Source organism: Microcaecilia unicolor, chromosome 1 (genome assembly GCF_901765095.1).
Source record: "Microcaecilia unicolor chromosome 1, aMicUni1.1, whole genome shotgun sequence".
Lineage (NCBI taxonomy): Eukaryota > Metazoa > Chordata > Amphibia > Gymnophiona > Siphonopidae > Microcaecilia > Microcaecilia unicolor.
In genome coordinates, this window is record NC_044031.1 from 719,764,251 (window position 1) to 719,782,717 (window position 18,467).

Here is an 18,467-nt window from a genome sequence, read left to right on the forward strand (position 1 = left end):
AATATCTAGACAGGATGAAATGCTTCTTAGGGGTATGTAGTGGTAAAATAAGGAACCATACACTCTCAAAGTGAGACAAGAACCTTTCAAATTAAAAAATACCATTTTGGCCATGATCTAGTGGCCCTGGCTGATATCATAATAAAGGTGGGGAACTGTGAATATGCAAGAGGAGTCTGATGCTAAAAACTGCACAGGAAAATCATGTAGAGAACTGTCAGAAAATAAACATGCCAGAAAGATCAGACTTTCCTAAAAGTGTAAGGAGGAGTTGGTGCACATCACCTCTGGATAGGCATACTTTTTACCTTTTTAAGTGCTGTAGGCCGTTTCAGTTTTGGAATTTCTTTTTCTTTGCCTCGTTTAACTTTTGGAGCAGTGGAGTCCAGAGGATTAAGGGAACTCATACATGGCTGTCCTTTTATTAATAACTTTCTGTTGACAGGTTCTTTGGTGTGAAAAGGAACGGCACTGCCAACTGTATAAAAACAAATGGGATGTTTCAAGGAACAAAAACCAAGTTCAGTACTGACAGATATTTTCTCCTCAGACACAATGGGATGAAATTTACATCTCTACTACTCTAGACACTAGTTAACAGTATTTGTTAACATTATAATATTGTGTTAAGGAAGACATGGAGGGGCATAATCGAAAGGGACACCCAAGTTTTCCTGGGGACGTCCTCGCACGACGGCCTCGTGAAGGGACGGGGAAACCCGTATTATCGAAACAAGATGGGCGTCCATCTTTCATTTCGATAATACGGTCGGGGACGGCCAAATCCTGAAATTTAGGTCAACCTTAGAGTTGGTCGTCCTTAGACTTGGTCGTTTTTGATTTTCGGCGATAATGGAAACCGAGGACACCCATCTCATAACGACCAAATCCAAGCTATTTGGTTGTGGGAGGCCCTCACATGCCAGGACATCAACTGGGCACCCTAGGGGGCACTGCAGTGGACTTCACAAATTGCTCCCAAGTACATAGCTCCCTTACCTTGTGTGCTGAGCCCCCCAAAACCCACTCCTCACAACTGTATACCAGTACCATAGCTCTTAGGGGTGAAGGGGGGCACCTAGATGTGGGTACAGTGGGTTTCTGGTGGGTTTTGAAGGGCTCACACTTACCACCTCAAGTGTAACAGGTGGGGGGGGGGGGGATGGGCCTGGGTCCGCCTGCCTGAAGTGCACTGCACCCACTACAACTGCTCCAGGTACCTGCATACTGCTGCGAGGGACCTGAGTATGACATTTGAGGCTGGCATAGAGGCTGGCACAAAATATTTTTAAAGTTGTTTTTTGAGGGTGGGAGGGGGTTAGTGACCATTGGGGGAGTAAGGGGAGGTCATCCCCAATTCCCTCCGGTGGTCATCTGGTCAGTTCGGGCACCTTTTTGAGGCTTGGTCGTAAGAAAAAAGAAACCAAGTAAAGTTGGCCAAGTGCTCGTCAGGGACTCCCTTTTTTTTCCCATTATGGGCCGAGGACGCCCATGTGTTAGGCACGCCCAAGTCCCGCCTTCGCTACGTCTCCAACACGTCCCTGGGAACTTTGGTCGTCCCTGCGATGGAAAGCAGTTGGGGATGCCCAAAATTGGCTTTCGATTATGCCGATTTGGGCAACCCTGGGAGAAGGACGCCCATCTCCCGATTTGTGTCGAAAGATGGGCGCCCTTCTCTTTCAAAAATAAGCCTGATAGTAACACAGCAAATGACGGCAGATAAAGACCTGAACGGTCCATCCAGTCTGCCCAACAAGATAAACTCATTTTACATGGTATGTAATACTTTATATGTATACCTGAGTTTGATTTGTCCCTGCCTTTCTCAGGGACAACATCACATTTTCTAAGATCTGGCTCTATGTGTGTTAGGAATGATAAAAAAATGATCTGGATAGGTGGCAGGATTTACGCTGAACTAACACAGCACATTCCTAATTGAACAAACTCTTCCAAAGCTGATGATAGCAGTTTGTATTTTTGGCACTGTTTTTAATAATGGCACTGGATAAGATGAGTAGTTGAGTGTAAAGGTCTCTTCCTTTCTGGAGGACTGGAGTAGATGTAGACCCTAACCCTCTCCTGGAAATCCTACAGCCATTCGGACTTTCAAGATGTTCACAATGGCTAAACATGAGAAATTTACATAGACCAGAAGCTTGAAATATTCAAATTTATCTCACGCGTTCTATGGATGTCTAGAAAACAGGCTGTGGGGTCTCCAAGATGGGTTTAGGAACTTCTGATGTCAAACGCTTCCAAAACCTCTCTTTATAACAGAAGCAAATTTTCTAAACATTCTTACACAGGTTAAACAACTCTACCCATATAAAAAGCTCTGCTGAAAACTGTTCTCGCTCCCAACTGTAGGTAAAAGCATGCATGCTAGTCACAACAAGTGGAAACAAAGCAGATCAAGGCTGGGGGAGGCAAAGTATACATGAGACTTTTATTCTCACATTCATGATAGAGTTCTGCATGCAGTGGAGGCAGTGCATGCAAATGTCTCATGAATATTCATTGTGGATATCCTGAAAACCTGACTGGCTGGGGTGCCTCCAGGGCCAGATCTGGGAACCACTGCTGTACACACCTTTCTCTATACTAAAGTTGTACCAAACAGATTATTTTACTATTTGGCCAAATACACAAAATGAAAAATATTATTCGGCTGAATATGAATAATAGGCATTGAGCTATAACATAACAAATAATAAAAGAAGCAAAGTGAAAACAGAAATCAGTTTTTTTCAGTAGGATTTAGCACAGCAGAGACCCAGATTATTCGTATTTGAATTCAAATCACTATTCAGTCAAATACGAATAATGTATTTGGGGCCAAATCAAATTGAATACGAATATTCAGTACAGCCCTACTCTTTACGGCCACATTTTCAAAGGGAAATGTCATATGAGGTCTCCATTTGAAATATGAACTGGCAGTCCCGGAGATAAATACCAGTAACTGTGGCCCCTACAAAAAATTGCCTCCATATGATGGTAAATAGCAAGAAATATATTTTGAGGAAAACACTGCAAATGTTATCAATTTAAACGAGAACTACTTTACATCTTCTTTGAGGAAAAAGTGAAGTTACTTACCTGCAGCAGGTGTTCTCCAATGACACCAGGACAGGTATCCTTACACTCGGGTGATATCCTAACAGAGCCCTGTGCGGACTCTGCCCAGTGCACTATATCCTTAAGAGTTGTTTGGCAGCGGTCCCACTGCACAAGCACGAGTGCCTTCCCGCCTAACCTGCAAGCGCAGGACGCTCAGTAATTCCAAGGGGAGATGGAAGGGGTATAAGGATACCTGTCCTGCAGTCTTGGAGAACACCTGCTACAGGTAGGTAACACTGCTTTCTCTGAGGACAAGCAGGACAGGAATCCTTACACCCCTCTCACCTCCCCTTGGAGTTACTGAGGGTCCCATGCTTGCAGATCAGGCAGGAAGGCACTCGCTCATGTGTATGCACATCCAGATCCTTACACTTGGGAATCCCTAGCTACCAGGCTCACTGAAAAGCAACAACACTAAGACAATAGAGTCTCACAACAGCAAGGCTAACTAAATTCAATTATCCTTAAACTATATACAAAATTGTGTGTGGAAGTGCAGCCTGGAACAGAATAAAAAGAGGCCTAGGAGGGCGAGTTGGATTCTAGACACCAAACAAATTCTGTAGGTCTGTCTGGCCAAACCAACTGCCACACTGGGTATTTTGCTTGAGGCAGTAATGAGATGTGAATGTATGGACCAAAGACCACATTTCAGCCTTGTGTATCTCCTCAACACAGGCTGACCTCAAGTGAGCTACCAACGCAGCCATGGTTCTGACATTGTGAGCCATGACATGGCCCTCAAGAGAGTCAGCCCAGCCTGGGCGTAAGAGGAGATGCAATCTGCTAGCCAACTGAACAAAGTTGATCCTGTTGGGATCAAAGAAACAAAAAGCTGGGTATACTGTCTATGGGCTTTAGTCCGCTCTAGATAGAAGGCCAAGGCTTGCTTGCAGTCCAAGGTATGTAGTGCACTGTCACCAGGATGGGCATGTGGTTTTGGGAAGAATGTTGGCAGAACAATTGACTGGTTAAGATGGAACTCTGACACCACCTTAGGCAGGAGAACTACTCTATTATGACAGAATCATATGTAAGGTGGGCAGAGTACTAGGGCTTGCAGCTCACTAACTCTGTGAGCTGAAGTGACCGCCACCAAAAACAAGACCTTCCAGGTCAGGTACATCAGAAGACAGGAGTCAAGAGGTTCGAAAAGAGCTCACATCAGCTGGGTAATGATAACGTTGAGATCACATGACACAGTGGGGGATTTGAGAGGGAGCTTTATCAACATCCAACTTCTCATGAGCTGAACAACTAGAAGATATACAGAGATGGGCTTTCCCCCTACACAATGGTGATAAACACTGATTGCAGAAAGATGAACTTGTACAGATGAGGCCTTTAAACCAACCTCTGAGAGGTGTAGGAGGTATTCAAGCAGCTTTTGTGTAGGACAAGTGGATCTATGACCTTGCCCTCACACCAGATGGCAAACCTTCTCCACTTGAAAGTGTAACTCCTCTTAGTGAAATCTTTCCTGGAAGCCAGCAAGATTCTGCAGCCACCCTCCGGTAGATCCAAGGAATGAAATTCTACGCTCTCAACATCCACGCCGTGAGAACTACGATCTGGAGTTTGGGGTGCAGAAGAGACCCTTTGTTCTGTATGGTGAGGGTCAGAAAATAGTCCAACCTTAACGGTTCTTCAGAGGACAACTCCAGAAGTGGAGGAAACCTGATCTGCCTCAGTCAGTAGGGTGCAATTAAGATCATAGATCCCTGAAATTGCTTGAGTTTCAACAAAGTCTTCCACATTGGAGGGATGGGAGTATATGCATACAAGAGACACTCCCCCCCCCCCCCCCCAATGCAGAAGGAAGGCACCCGACACTAGTCTGTCATGTGATCTGCATATGGAGAAGTACCGCGGTCCTCTGTTGTTGAGATGAGTGGCAAAGAGGTCTACCAAGGGGGTGACCCACACTCAGAAGATCTCACAAGAAACGCCTGTACAGAGAGACCACCCATGTGGCTGCATGATCCTGTTCAGTCTGTCCACCAGACAACTGTCTTTTCCTACTAGGTATGTGGCTCTGAGCACCATGTCATACTTGAGGGCCCACTGCCATATCCCAACCACTTCCCGACACAAGGTATAGGATCTCGTACACCCTGCTTGTTGACATAGTACATTGCAACCTGATTTTCCATTTGAGTTAAGATAATTTGGTTCATCAGTCAATCTCTGAAAGCCTTTAGAGCGTTCCATATTGCCCAAAATTCCAGGAGATTAATATGAAAACTCACCTCCTGTTAGGACCAAGACCCATCGACATGAGTTCCCCATCCCAAGTTGGATGCATCCATGGTCAGCATCTTTTGGGGAAATAAAATTTGGAATGGTAGTCCCAGGGTCAAATTGGATCAAATGAGCCACCAGCGAAGAGAGTGCTTGAGCTGTGCTGTGACTTTGCTGACATCTGCTAGTTCCCCGTAGCCTGATGCCACTGAAGCTAGGGTTCACTGGACTCTCTGGAAATGAGGCCATGTGGCCTAGTAATCTCAACATCTTCCAAGCTGTTACCTGCTGGCTGCTGTGAACTTGGTCAGCAATCGCCATAAAAACAGCCCTTGATCTTGACAAGGAAGGCTTGAGCATAGCAGGGCTCCTATGTACTCCAACTGCTGAACAGATTGTAGCTGGGACTTTGGATAGATGATTATAAATCCTAGCAGCTCCAACACCTGGATAATTCTCTACAATGATGCTTGAGCACCCTCACGTGATGTGCTCTTGACCAGCTAATCATCTAGGTAGGGAAAAGCATGCACTCAAAGCCTGCGTAGTAATGCTGTGACTATTACAAGACATTTTGTAAATACCCTGGGTGCGGACACGAGGCCAAATGGCAGGACAGATACCTGTAGTAGTGTTTCCCTACTAGGAATCTGAGGTACTTCCAGTGACTAGGAAATATCTGGATGTTTGTATATGCATCCTTCAAGTCCAGAAAGCACAGTCAATCATTTTCCTGAATCATGGGGAGAAGGGTGGCCAAGGAAACCATCCTGAAAATTTTTTTTGACCAGATATTTGTTCAGGACCCTTAGTGAGACAAACCCTCCCTCGCCTTCCTGTGGAATAGAATCCATGCCTTTCTGCCCTGGTGGGATGGGCTCGACCACATGGGCCTGGAGAAGGGCAGAGAAAGCCTCTTCAAGTACCTGCTGGTATCAGGACCGATAAATGATGCCAGTGGAGGACAATTTGGAAATCTTAGTTGCCAACTGAGAGCGTATCTTGCACAGACTATTTGGAGAACCTACCAGTCAGAGGTTACAAGGGGCCACCTTTCCTGGAAAAAATTCAGCCTGGGACGGATGCCTTGATGGCAATTATGCTCTCCTGGAGCCAGTGAAAAGCTCGCCCCTGCTTTTGACTGGGGTGCAGGCTGTGACTTCTGTGGACATTGCTGGTGGGCCCAAGGGCACTGGGTCTGGGGCTGCTGCTGAGAATGGGTAGAAGGAGTAGACCTGTTGGAACTCCTCTGGGACCCACCAGGGACCTTCTGAGCAGTGGAGGTTGCAGAAGGCAGCTGCCGGGAGAGGGACTAAACAGTGTTCCCCAAGAGGCTATCTCCCCAGCAAGGTACATTTGCTACACTCTCCTGAACTGCAGGTTCAAGGTCAGAGACATTCGGCCATGGAAGTCTGGACGCAATATAAAAAGTATTATATGCACCCCTGGCCATATATTTCCGACACTCCTTCTGCTTTTTGGTCAACTGGCAAAGCTCAGCAGCCTGCTCCTGTAGGAGAGTCTCTGAAAAGTCTAGCATACTTCGGACAAAGGACTGCAAGTAAATGCTTGTGTACAGCTGGTAGTCCTGGATGCAGGAGACTAGCATTGAGGCCTTATATACCTTCCTTCACAAAAGAATCTAAGGTTTGGGCCTCCCTGTCTAGGGGCACTGAGGCATGAAACCTAGAATTTCTAGCCCTTTTGAGAGTGGATTCAACCACCAGGGAATGGTGTGGTATCTGGACCATCTCGAATCTGGGAGCATTCTGGATCTGATACATGGAATCCACCTTCTTTGGAACAACTTGCACAGAAAGAGGAATCTCCCAGTTCTTCATCTGCGCATCCTGGAGAACCTTGTGCAAAGGAATAGTCACAATATTTTTGGGCGGAGGACTTGGAATAATTCAGCCCTGTTTGTCCTCCGATTCCAACTTAAAGGAAATGGCATCCACCATTTCCTTGACAAAACAATGAAGGAGAGGAGTTCAGGTGGAGACTTCCTCCTCTCATCAGAAGAGGTATCCAAGGATATATAATACTACTCCTCCTTTGAGAGGCAGCCTAGCTCTTTCTCAGACTCCCATGACCGATCCGTGTCAGACTCAGCCAAATAGTCCTGATGGGACTCCTGATGCTGCACCTGTCTCGGCTGTCTGGAAGGACGTCCAGGCCTCAGGGCTAGGCGCATGCTTACTTCTCAACCTTGAGGGAGCTTACTCCTCCGATATTAAGTGTTGCCGTGCATAGGGAAGCACAGATGAAGATGCCTCTCAAGGCAATGGGGTCACAGACCCCTCTACAGACAAAGCATGGGCCTCAGGGTCAAAGTGGCTAAGTGCTATGGCTGGTGCAAGTGGCCTCGATGCCTGAGCACTTTGGAACTGTAGCAAAATTGCTAACTCCTTCTTCAGTATGGCCTGGAACTGGTCATCGAGGACAGGAATCAGTGAGGCTGGAGCCAGTATCAATGTGGAGACAGTTTGCTGAGTTGCCAATGTCATATTTCTGCACGGGAGCTGAGGCGATAGCACCAGAACAACAGAAGGGGAGCAGTCCTCTCAACGATGAGACTTCTCAGGTGCCGGTGATGCTGATGTCCTGGAACTCCTGGCATCATGCGAAGGGGACCAATGCTAATGCTTCTTGGCCTTTGCCCAATGCCTGACAACAAGGTCCCTCGGTGCCGAAGACGACAGCATCAAATCCACGTGTCCTCAGTGTTGGGTTCAATGCAGATCGGTCCTGGAGGCTTTCTACTAGCGCCTAACATTAAGGGAAGTGGAGACCTCCTTGATGCCAGTGCACTTCCAGTGTTGAATGGTGCCCTGGTAGCCATTGGGGTTGGTGATTCTGATGTCGATAGACTGGACTTCGAGGTTCCAAAAAGTTCTTTCTGGCGGGCCTGATGTGCTTTCTGTGTTCTTTTCTGCATTTTTAAACAAAGAACACAGTTAGATGGGTCATGATCGGGCCCCAAGCATCTCAGACACCAATTGTGTGGGTCAGTGTTGGATATCACTCGACTGCTTTGGATGCATCTTTTGAAGCCACTGAGGGTCTTCTGGGGCATGGCAAAAAGAACAGTGGTTAAATCAAAAGTCTCAATGATGAGGCCAAAAATGGACTTAACCTCAAATTGAGCTCGGTGCTCCAGTCTAAGAGGGCCTTGAAAGACACACAAAAAAAGAAAACTTAAAAGAGCTGAAAACACTGAAAAGAAAATAAGGGACAAAATTTGCGGGTAAAAAATAACAAAATAAGAAAAAATAAATACCACACAGGAAGGCACAAATACACGAGAAAAAGCCACTGAGGAGGAGATCAATGAGACACGATTTCCTTGCTCTGCAGAAAAAAACAAGCCTGAAGGTCCTGCACTCATGCATCAGGCAGGACGACACTGGCACATACATGGTGGGACTGCTGCCAAAAGCCTCTAAAGGATATAGTGCGCTGGGCATGTGCTCTACACTAGCACCCTCCTCCCACCGACTGGGTACCACTTGCCTCTGGGTGAGTCTCCTACTCTCAAGTTATTCCCCAGTGATTTCTAGGACACTGGGGGCCACACTCCCAGGGGTCCCCACAGTTCCTAAAAAGCACTCACAGACCCAAAACACAAACCACCAGGATTCTTAGTGAGTCCAAGACATTAGAGTTAATAAACTAATGAGTTTATTAACACAGAAATAGAACAGTGAACAATATAAAACAGGCGGAAAAACAACAAGCAATAACATGTAACTGAATAAGGATCAATATTAAAACTATCTAAATACTTTGTTACTACCTGGATAGCACCTGGGGAGTTTCAGGAAAATAACTGCTTCACAGTTCTTGAACAGGGCCTTAGGGCAGAGATGTTTACCCTCTGCATTCCTTAACTGAGACTGGGGAAAATCCAGTACCTGCTGGCTAGATTTGAACTCCCAGAGCCATTCAGAACCCAGAGCACCAACTTTGAAAGTATATGGCCAATGGCACTGCAGGTTGCCTTTCCACAGGGTTAAAATGAAAAGAAAACAGCCTTCTCTGCAAAAGCTTTAAAACAACAAACACCACCTGCTGGCCAACCAGAAGTACTCTGAATGAAAATATTACTACAATTCACAGGCTTGAAACCTCCCCCCCCCATTTCACCACACCTCCCCTCTTAAAGAGAGACTCCAGACTGCGGCCTCTTCAGTCTTGACAGTTCAGCGTCAGAGCAGTCTTGGCCCTTCCTGGAGAGTCCATCAGCATTGCTATTTCACTGCCATTCCGGTGCTGTATGGTGAAGTTGTACATCTGCAGGGACAGGCTCCATTAGTAAAGTTTCATATTCTCTCCTGAGACTCTTTTAAGCCCGACAATGGATTGTGATCTGTGATGACAGTACAGTCTAGCCCATAAATATATGGTTGAAGTTTCTTAATGGCCCACACTAAGGCCAAACATTCTTTCTCAATTGTTGCATATGTTACCTCTTTGTCAAGCAGATTGCAACTCAGGTACACAATGGGGTGTTCCTCCCCTCTACTATTTACTTGAAGGAATATAGCCCCAATTACATATATTGAGGCATCAATCTGTAAAACAAATTTTTGTTGGTAATCAGGTGCAACTAGTATGGGAGCTGTAGCCAGTGCAGTCTTTAATGCTTGGAAGACCACGTCACATCCTGGTGACCAGGTAATGATTTAGGGAAATCTCTTTTTAGTCAGGTCAGTCAGAGGTTTGGCTACAGTGCGGCACAAATTTTATGTAATATCCAAGGAAGGCCAATACTTGATTTTTTGGTTTGGGGAGTAGGCCAGTTCTGTATAGTTCCACTTTAGCTGCCTTAGCTGTCTACCTCCCACTCTGTGCCCTAAATATTGCACTTCTGTCATCCCCATCTGACATGTGTTGGGCTTGATGATCAGACGGGCCTCTTGGACCTGGTCTAATACTCCACTTAAATGGATCAGATGGTCATCCCAGGTCTGACTGTACACAGCAGTGTCATTAAGATAAGCCCTAGCATGCTCCTGGAGTCCACGTAACAGATGATTCACCTAGCACTGAAATGTACCGGGAGCATTTTTCTTTTTTTAATTATTTATCTTTATTAATATTTTTTATAATATATCACAAAACAATGTGAATATGCAATCGGCATTCATTTTACAGGCAACATAAAACTAAAATACATTAAGGAAAAAAAGTATACGGCCTTTCCGTCCACAATTTAAGAGAAAAATGATTCCAAGATTTCAAGTATCTAATAGCCATTAAGGAAAAATATACAAAATACAGTTGCTACCTCTGTTTTCAGACCCCAGCCTGCAATTTAGGGAGGGCATACAACATTCACATCAACTCTAGCATCTAGAAATTCTTTAAGCTGTTTAGGTTCCACAAATTGAAATTGTTTACCCTCAAACATTACATTACAAATACAAATACAAGGAAAACGTAACACAAAATTTGCTCCCAATGCCATAACTCTGGGTCGCAGTTCTAAAAATGCCCTGCGTCGCATCTGTGTAGGCTTTGAGAGATCAGGAAAAATCCGGACCTTTGAGCCCAAAAACAGCTTTTCTAAGTGTCTTAGGGAAAGTCTTAATACAGCATTCTGATCTGGCTCCAGCATAAAAGTAACCAGCATAGTTGACCTCTGAGTAATGATTTCCAATGAACTTTCCAGGAAAGAAGTAAGGTTCATTCCTTCCCCCATCACAGGGTGGGGAATCCCTTCCATCCCCTTAAAATTCCAGATATAATAGGCTCGTGTGATGGGAGGTAATGTATCTTTGTCCATTCCTAGAATTTCAGTCATATATTTTTTCACCATTTCTAAAGGGGAAATTAGTGGTGACTTGGGAAAATTGAGAAACCTAAGGTTAAGTCTTCTAACCTGGTTCTCCAGGTATTCCAACCGTTTATGTAAGAAATTGTTATCTTTAACCAAAGCATTTTCCAGAGTCCCCATGTTTTGAATCTTGTTATCTACATTTTCCATTTTTAAGGATTGCTGTGCAGTTACTTGCGCTTGAATCAGAGCAGCCTCAGAAAGAGTTTTAATATTACTGGTATTTTCATTCAAAGTATTTTGCATAGAGGATTGAATATTGTAAACCATGTCCCAGAGTGACTCAAGTGTCACAATAGCTGGTCTAACCACACCACTAGCTGGTAAAGAGGAGTGAGATTGGACCTCAGTACGGGAAAGTTTGGAAACAATGTCTTGCGGTAATACCTTTAAAGCTGCTTGTATTTGTGTTTCACGCTCCTGGGATCCGCTCTCTCCTGCTACAGTCCTCCCCTCAAACATGTCGGGTTGCACCCCTTCGGTATCCGTCTCTGTTCGGGCTGCAACACGGAACTCTCTCCCAGGCTGAGGCAGAGCTATGCGTTCCACGGGGCTCAGGGAAGCCCCGTCGCCGCTCTCCGTCGACGTCAATGCATCGGCAGTAGCAGAGGGGGTCGAAGTACCCAGAGGACCCGGTTGTTTCCTAGAAAATTGAAGGGTCGTTTGCCTCATTGATGACACGGTTTCAGGAGCCGAGGGGTACTCTTTTACCTTTCCCCTCCGCTTCCCCATTAGCAGCGACGAAGCGAAGGCACCAGAAAAAGCTGAAGACCAAGACAACTTCTAGGAGCAAGCTCAGGTGCGTCTGTTCAGAGCGCCATCTTGGAACCTCAGCCCCGGGAGCATTTTTCATGCCAAAAGCATCACAGTAAATTCATAAAGGCCAAATGGGGTAATGAATGCTGATTGCTCCTGAGCAGCAGCTGTTAGGGGAATCTGCCAGTATCCTCAACTAAGGTCCATTGTGATCAGGTACTGGGTCCCAGCTAAGTAGTCTAGCAGCTCGTCCATCTAGGGCATCGGATAGACAGACATCAGATACAGTACATTCATTAAGCCTCTTGTAATCCACACAGAAGTGGGTTGTGCCATCTTTCTTAGGAACAAGAACTACAAAATTCCAGGGGCTATGAAACTTCTTTATAACACTTTATGTGATTCTCCACCTCAGCAGATATTCAATAGGCACTCTGCTTCAGTGGTTTATGGTCACCAGTGTCTACATTGTGATTATCCAACTGAGTCATTCCTGGTTTAGTAGAAAACACATCAGCATACTTTTGAAGTACTGCTTCTAGCTGCTGTTTCTGAGTGGTGGTTAACTGCTCTTCCACTACAACTTATTGTGTAGATCCGTTTGGTAATGTCTCTGCTAGGAGGTCAGGTATGGGTTCACTCTTCTGGTGGGCTGCACACAGTTAAAACCATAGCTGTGCAATCTGCATAGGCCTTTAACATATTTACATAAAAGGTATGCTGCTTTCTGTCTTCAGAGTCCGTAGATATAAAATAGTTTGTATCATATAGGCGCCGTATGACCTTGCAAGGTCCTGCCCAGTTAGCCTGATGTTTATTCTGACATACTAGGACTAAAACAAGTACCTGCTGGCCCTCATTAAACCTCTATTTCAGGCCTTACAATCATACGAGGTCTTTTGCTTAGACTGGGCTGCCTGCAAGTTATCTCTGACAAAGCCCATGAGGTCTTCTAATTTCTGCCACATACTGACTAAATATTCAATTATAGGGGTGTCAACTTTCCCTTTCAATGTTCTCTTATTAGGTCAAGAGACCCTCTCACCCTCCAGCTATAAAGCAGCTCAAATGGGAAAAACCCGGTAGACTCCTGGGGTACTTCTCTGTATGCAAACAGTAGGTAGGGCAAGTACTTTTCCCAGTCCCCATCTCCCGACTCCATAAAGGTTTTTAACATATGCTTTAATGTCTCATTAAATCTTTTCATCAAACCATTAGTTTCAGGGTGATATGGGGTGGTGCGGACAGATTTTACTCCACAGTGTGTCCACAGGTTTTGGATCAGCTCAGACATCATGGATATCCTACCCAGAAAAATATTTCTAGCAGGCCAGTGGAAACTTTCTCTGCTTCTATTGAGGATAAGGCTACCGATTCAGGATATCTGGTAGCAAAGTCTACCACTGTCATATATTCCTTCTCCTACTCTGGCTAGGGACAGCTAGAGGCCCTACTATATCCACAGCTATCCTCTCAAATGGCTCACTGATAACTGGTAAAGGTTTCAGGGGTGCTTGGGGGTGATCTTGGGGCTAACCCACTCTCTGACACTCATCACAGGTTCGACAAGTCAGCTACGACTTGAGATTCTCCCGGACAATAGAAGTCCTGTGTCAATCTAGTGCATGTGCATGTCACCCGCCAATGTCCTGCTAGTGGAATGTCATATGCAATCTGTAGGAGTTGTTCTCTGTATGCTTTGGGCACTATAAGCTGTTTGTCTGCTGTCCGAGGCCTGTTAGGATCAACAAGACCAGTCTCTCTGTACAGCAAAGCCCCCTTTCCACAAGATACGGTCTTCCAGGTCAGGGTCAGAGTATTGTGCTTCCTGGAAAGCATGACTCTGTCCTATGTCAATGTCTACATCTGGAAAGGTCTCTCTGGTGACTCTGGCAAATCAGGGTCAACAGTCTGATCAATAGGTGTGTCAGATAAGTCAGGCCATTCCAGACTCACAGCTCTGGTCACCTCAGGAACTGGTGCTGCTGGAAATACTGGAGTGCCTCCTCTTGGCGCTTGGTCAGCTGGTTCCACCTGGACTGGCTCAGGATTTGGAACTGATGAGCTGGTCTCTGTTGCTTCTATTTGGTGGGCCACTCATGCCTGACTATGGATCACCACAGCGGAAAGGCTGACTCTGTTGTCAAGGGTAATGTTCATTGGACCCATGTCGGTTGCACATAGCATTGGCATGAGACTTGCTGACCTGAACATGTATACCCTGGAGGAAAGGAGGAACAGGGGTGATATGATACAGACGTTCAAATATTTGAAAGGTATTAATCCGCAAACAAATCTTTTCCAGAGATGGGAAGGCGGTAGAACAAGAGGACATGAAATGAGATTGAAGGGGGGCAGACTCAAAAAAGATGTCCGGAAGCATTTTTTCACAGAGAGAGTGGTGGATGCTTGGAATGCCCTCCCGCGGGAGGTGGTGGAGATGAAAACAGTAACGGAATTCAAACATGCGTGGGATATACATAAAGGAATCCTGTGCAGAAAGAATGGATCCTCAGGAGCTTAGCCGAAATTGGGTGGCGGAGCCGGTGGGGGGAAGAGGGGTTGGTGGTTGGGAGGCGAGGATAGTGGTGGGCAGACTTATACGGTCTGTGCCCTGAAAAAGACAGGTACAAATCAAGGTAAGGTATACACATATGAGTTTATCTTGTTGGGCAGAATGGATGGACCATGCAGGTCTTTTTTTGCCGTCATCTACTATGTTACTATTATTCCTACTTCTCTGTATCCAGGCTTGGTACCCCAATCCAGGTACAATCGAACAATGGGTACAGTCTCTCTGAATCCATTGGCTAACACTACATCTGCAGTGCGCCCTGGTAGAATAACACCTTCCAGCACCAGCTCTGGTCATAACAAAGTCATACTAGAGCCAGTGTCTACGAGCCCAACCACTTGGGTATGATTCACAGTTACTGGGGTGCTATAGTGTTGTGGAAACCAATTTGCTTCTTTGCTTGATGAATGACCAATAACCTTCTATGATGTGGCTACTGAATAGGCCTCCTTCGTGGGACTATAGCTTCCCAAGAAAGTCACTGGCTTCGTTGCAGGAACTAGAATGCTCTTTAGTGCAGGCTTGGGGTAATCTGGACAATCCACTCTGAAATGTCCTGTGTGCCCACAATGGCAACAAGGCCGTTCATGCCTAAAGTCTTTAGGTTTCTGGGGAACACTGGAAGGTTTGCTGTCTATGAGGTTGCAGGGATATTTAGCTTAGAGCCCTGGCTGCTCTTAGATCCCGGCTGCTTCTCTTTGCCAATCAGGGACGGTTAGCCACAAAGCCAACTCAGCTGCTTTCTCTGGAGTACGGGGCTGGTGATCTTGGACATGTTCCCTCACCTCTGGATGACAACACTGAAGAAACTGCTCCAGGGCCATCAGGTTTTGGCAGTCCTCCAGGGTTTTAACCTCGGCTCCACTGAGCCACCGCTGGTGCTAGTATAACTGGATCACAAACTCGCTGTATCATCCGCCCCCTTTTGCAAAGTCTTGAACTTTAGTTTGTAGGTCTTGGAAGTAATGGAATAACGGTTCAACAAAGCTTTGTGCACCTCCTCAAACCGGGAGCACGTCTCCATAGACAGTCTGTGGAATGCCTCAAGTGTTCTGCAAATAAGTTGGGCCTAATCCAAACCGTGGATCTTATCTCTGACCTTGGCACAGGGGTTGAGCTGGAGTTTGGAAAATGAGCCATTTTCATCTCCAACTTCATTATCTGAAGATGGAATTCCCGCTCACACTCTTCATGCCACAGCTGGAATTCACACTCTTCACGACACTATTGATCTAGCTGCTGTCACTCTATCATGTAGATCTGCAGGATCTCAGTTGGAGTAGCATCTGGCCTTGCCAACTCGCAGGTCAATGCCCACAAGGAGTCTGGTCTCTCCCCAAGAGAATTCTGCACATGTAGATCCTGCCGCTCCTCCTTGCTGAGGTCATCAGGTTGCTCTTGTGTTAGGCCAGGCATATCCTGTGTCTGAGGGCTGCTGCCAGTCTCCATCAGCACACTGCTAATCTCCTAACACTACCAAAAAAAAAAAAAAAAATGGGGATGGGACCCTGTTAGTGCTGTAATCGTTCACTGTGCTCTGTGTCTAGAGGTTACAGATAAAAACAACTCTGAACCACACAGTGGATGGTGACCCTCACCCCATACACTGAGCCTGACAATTCCACCATGCTGCCATCAAAAAAGGACAAAGTTCTGTCACAAAACACCTAGCACCCACCTGAGCTAACCCTGCGGCCACCTGGAGGGTCTGTGCCCAGCACTGCTCAGGCTTGACTACACCTGGGCATGTGCTCTACACTAGCACCCTCCTCCCACCAACTGGGTCCTACTTGCCTCTGGGCGAGTCTCTCACTCTCAAGTTATCCCCTGGTGATTTCTAGGACACTGGGGGCCACACTCCCAGGGGTCCCACAGTTCCTACAAAGCACTCACAGACCCAAAATACAAACCATCAGGATTCTAAGTCAGTCCAAGACATCAGAGCTAATAAACTAATATGTTTATTATCACAAGTAGAGAGGTGTGGTAGCCGTGTTAGTCCACTCTTAAAGTTTATCAATAGAAATCAAACAAAATAAAACATGGAAAAGAAAGTAATATGATACCTTTTTTATTGGACATAATTTAATACATTTCTTGATTAGCTTTCGAAGGGCAACCTTCGAAAGCTAATCAAGAAATGTATTAAGTTATGTCCAATAAAAAAGGTATCATCTTATTTTCTTTTCCATGTTTTATTTTGTTTGATTTCTATTGATAACCTTTATTATCACAGAAATAGAACAGTGAATGATATAAAACAGGTGGAAAAATAACAAGCAATAACAGGTAACTGAATAAAGATCAATATTAAAACTATCTTAACACTCTGTCACTACCTGGGTAGCACCTGGGGAGTTTCATGAAAATACTGCTCACATTTCTTGGACAGGGCCTCAGGACAAAGATGTTTACCCCCTGCACTCCACAGGGCAGGGCAGGGCAGGGCTGGTCTTAGGCCGAGGCGGCCGCATAGGGCCCCGCGCGGCGCGCCTCAGTCAGCCTCTTCCCAGGGCCGGCGGCGGTCCGACACAGTATTTATCTGCCCGCCCTGGCGCCCTCTTCTCCCCCCAACCAACAAGGATCATTTTTTCTTTTAAATTTACCCTCCGTCGCCGACTCGCCGGAATCCAACTGGACAGCACAGCAGGCAGCGTCACTGAAAGTGCTCCTCCCCTCCCGAGTCCCCCCGACGTCTCTAGCAGAACGCAGAAGCTCTTCCTGATTCGTTCATTCTCAGTGTCCCGCCCTCGAGGAGGGGAGGAGCGCTTTCAGTGACGCTGCCTGCTGTGCTGTCCAGTCGGATTCCTGGCCGGCGACGGAGGGTAAATTTAAAAGAAAAATTATCCTTGTTGGTTGGGGAGAGAAAAGGGTGCCAGGGCGGGCAGGCAGTTGAATATGGGAGCGAGAGGGCAAGGGAGAGAGGACCTGGACATGGATGGCAGGGCTCAGGGAGAGAGGGGAATTGCTGGATAGGGATGAATGGAGGGGGCAGGGGACAGCGAGGAGCATGGATGGGAGGGCAGGGCTCAGAAAGAGAGGGCAATTGCTGGATAGGGATGAATGGAGGGGGCAGGGGACAGAGGCGGTTAGCTTGACGGAGTTTAAAAAGGGGTTAGATAGATTCCTAAAGGACAAGTCCATAGACCGCTATTAAATGGACTTGGAAAAATTCCGCATTTTTAGGTATAACTTGTCTGGAATGTTTTTACGTTTGGGGAGCGTGCCAGGTGCCCTTGACCTGGATTGGCCACTGTCGGTGACAGGATGCTGGGCTAGATGGACCTTTGGTCTTTCCCAGTATGGCACTACTTATGTACTTATGTAGGAGCATGGATGGAAGGGCAGGGCTCAGGGAGAGAGGGGAATTGCTTTATAGGGATGAATGGAGGGGGCAGGGGACAGAGGAGCATGGGGGGGCAGGGCTCAGGGAGAGAGGGGAATTGCTGGAAATGGAGGGGAGGGAGGAGAATTGCTGAATATGGATGGATGGAGGAGGGAGGGGAGAGAGGAGCATCAATGGACATGGATGGGAGGGCAGGGCCCAGGGAGAGAGGAGAAATTGCTGGACATGGAGGGCAGGGGACAGAGGAGAAATGTTGGGCAGGAATGGAGGGAAGGAAAGACAAAGGAAGGAGATGCACATGGATGGAGGGGAAGGGACAGAGGAGAAATGCTGGACGTGGATGTAGGGGAGGGGAGGAAAGTAGATGCACATGGAAGGAGGGGAGTGAGGAGAAATGCTGGATATGCATGGAGGGGAAATTGCTGAATTTAAGGGCTGGATCGAACACTTCGAAGGCAGATGCTGAAACTGGAGAAAGGATAGGGACAGGGCTACAGATGGTAGACAGGACACATAAGGACACAGGAGGATGGTGGACATGGTGAGAGAAAAAATATCAAATGGAAAGAAGACACTGCATAAAACAG

General features: G+C 46.4%; 1 protein-coding gene across 1 annotated transcript in view; it reads right to left on the reverse strand.

Annotated features, from left to right (window-relative positions):
* SECISBP2L (SECIS binding protein 2 like) overlaps window positions 1-18,467 on the reverse strand; it is a 137,065-nt gene that overhangs the window by 32,700 nt on the left and 85,898 nt on the right. The window contains exon 12 of the mRNA XM_030189561.1: window positions 309-478. Coding sequence (XP_030045421.1) covers window positions 309-478 — 170 coding nt within the window. The remainder of the gene's footprint in view (window positions 1-308; window positions 479-18,467) is intronic.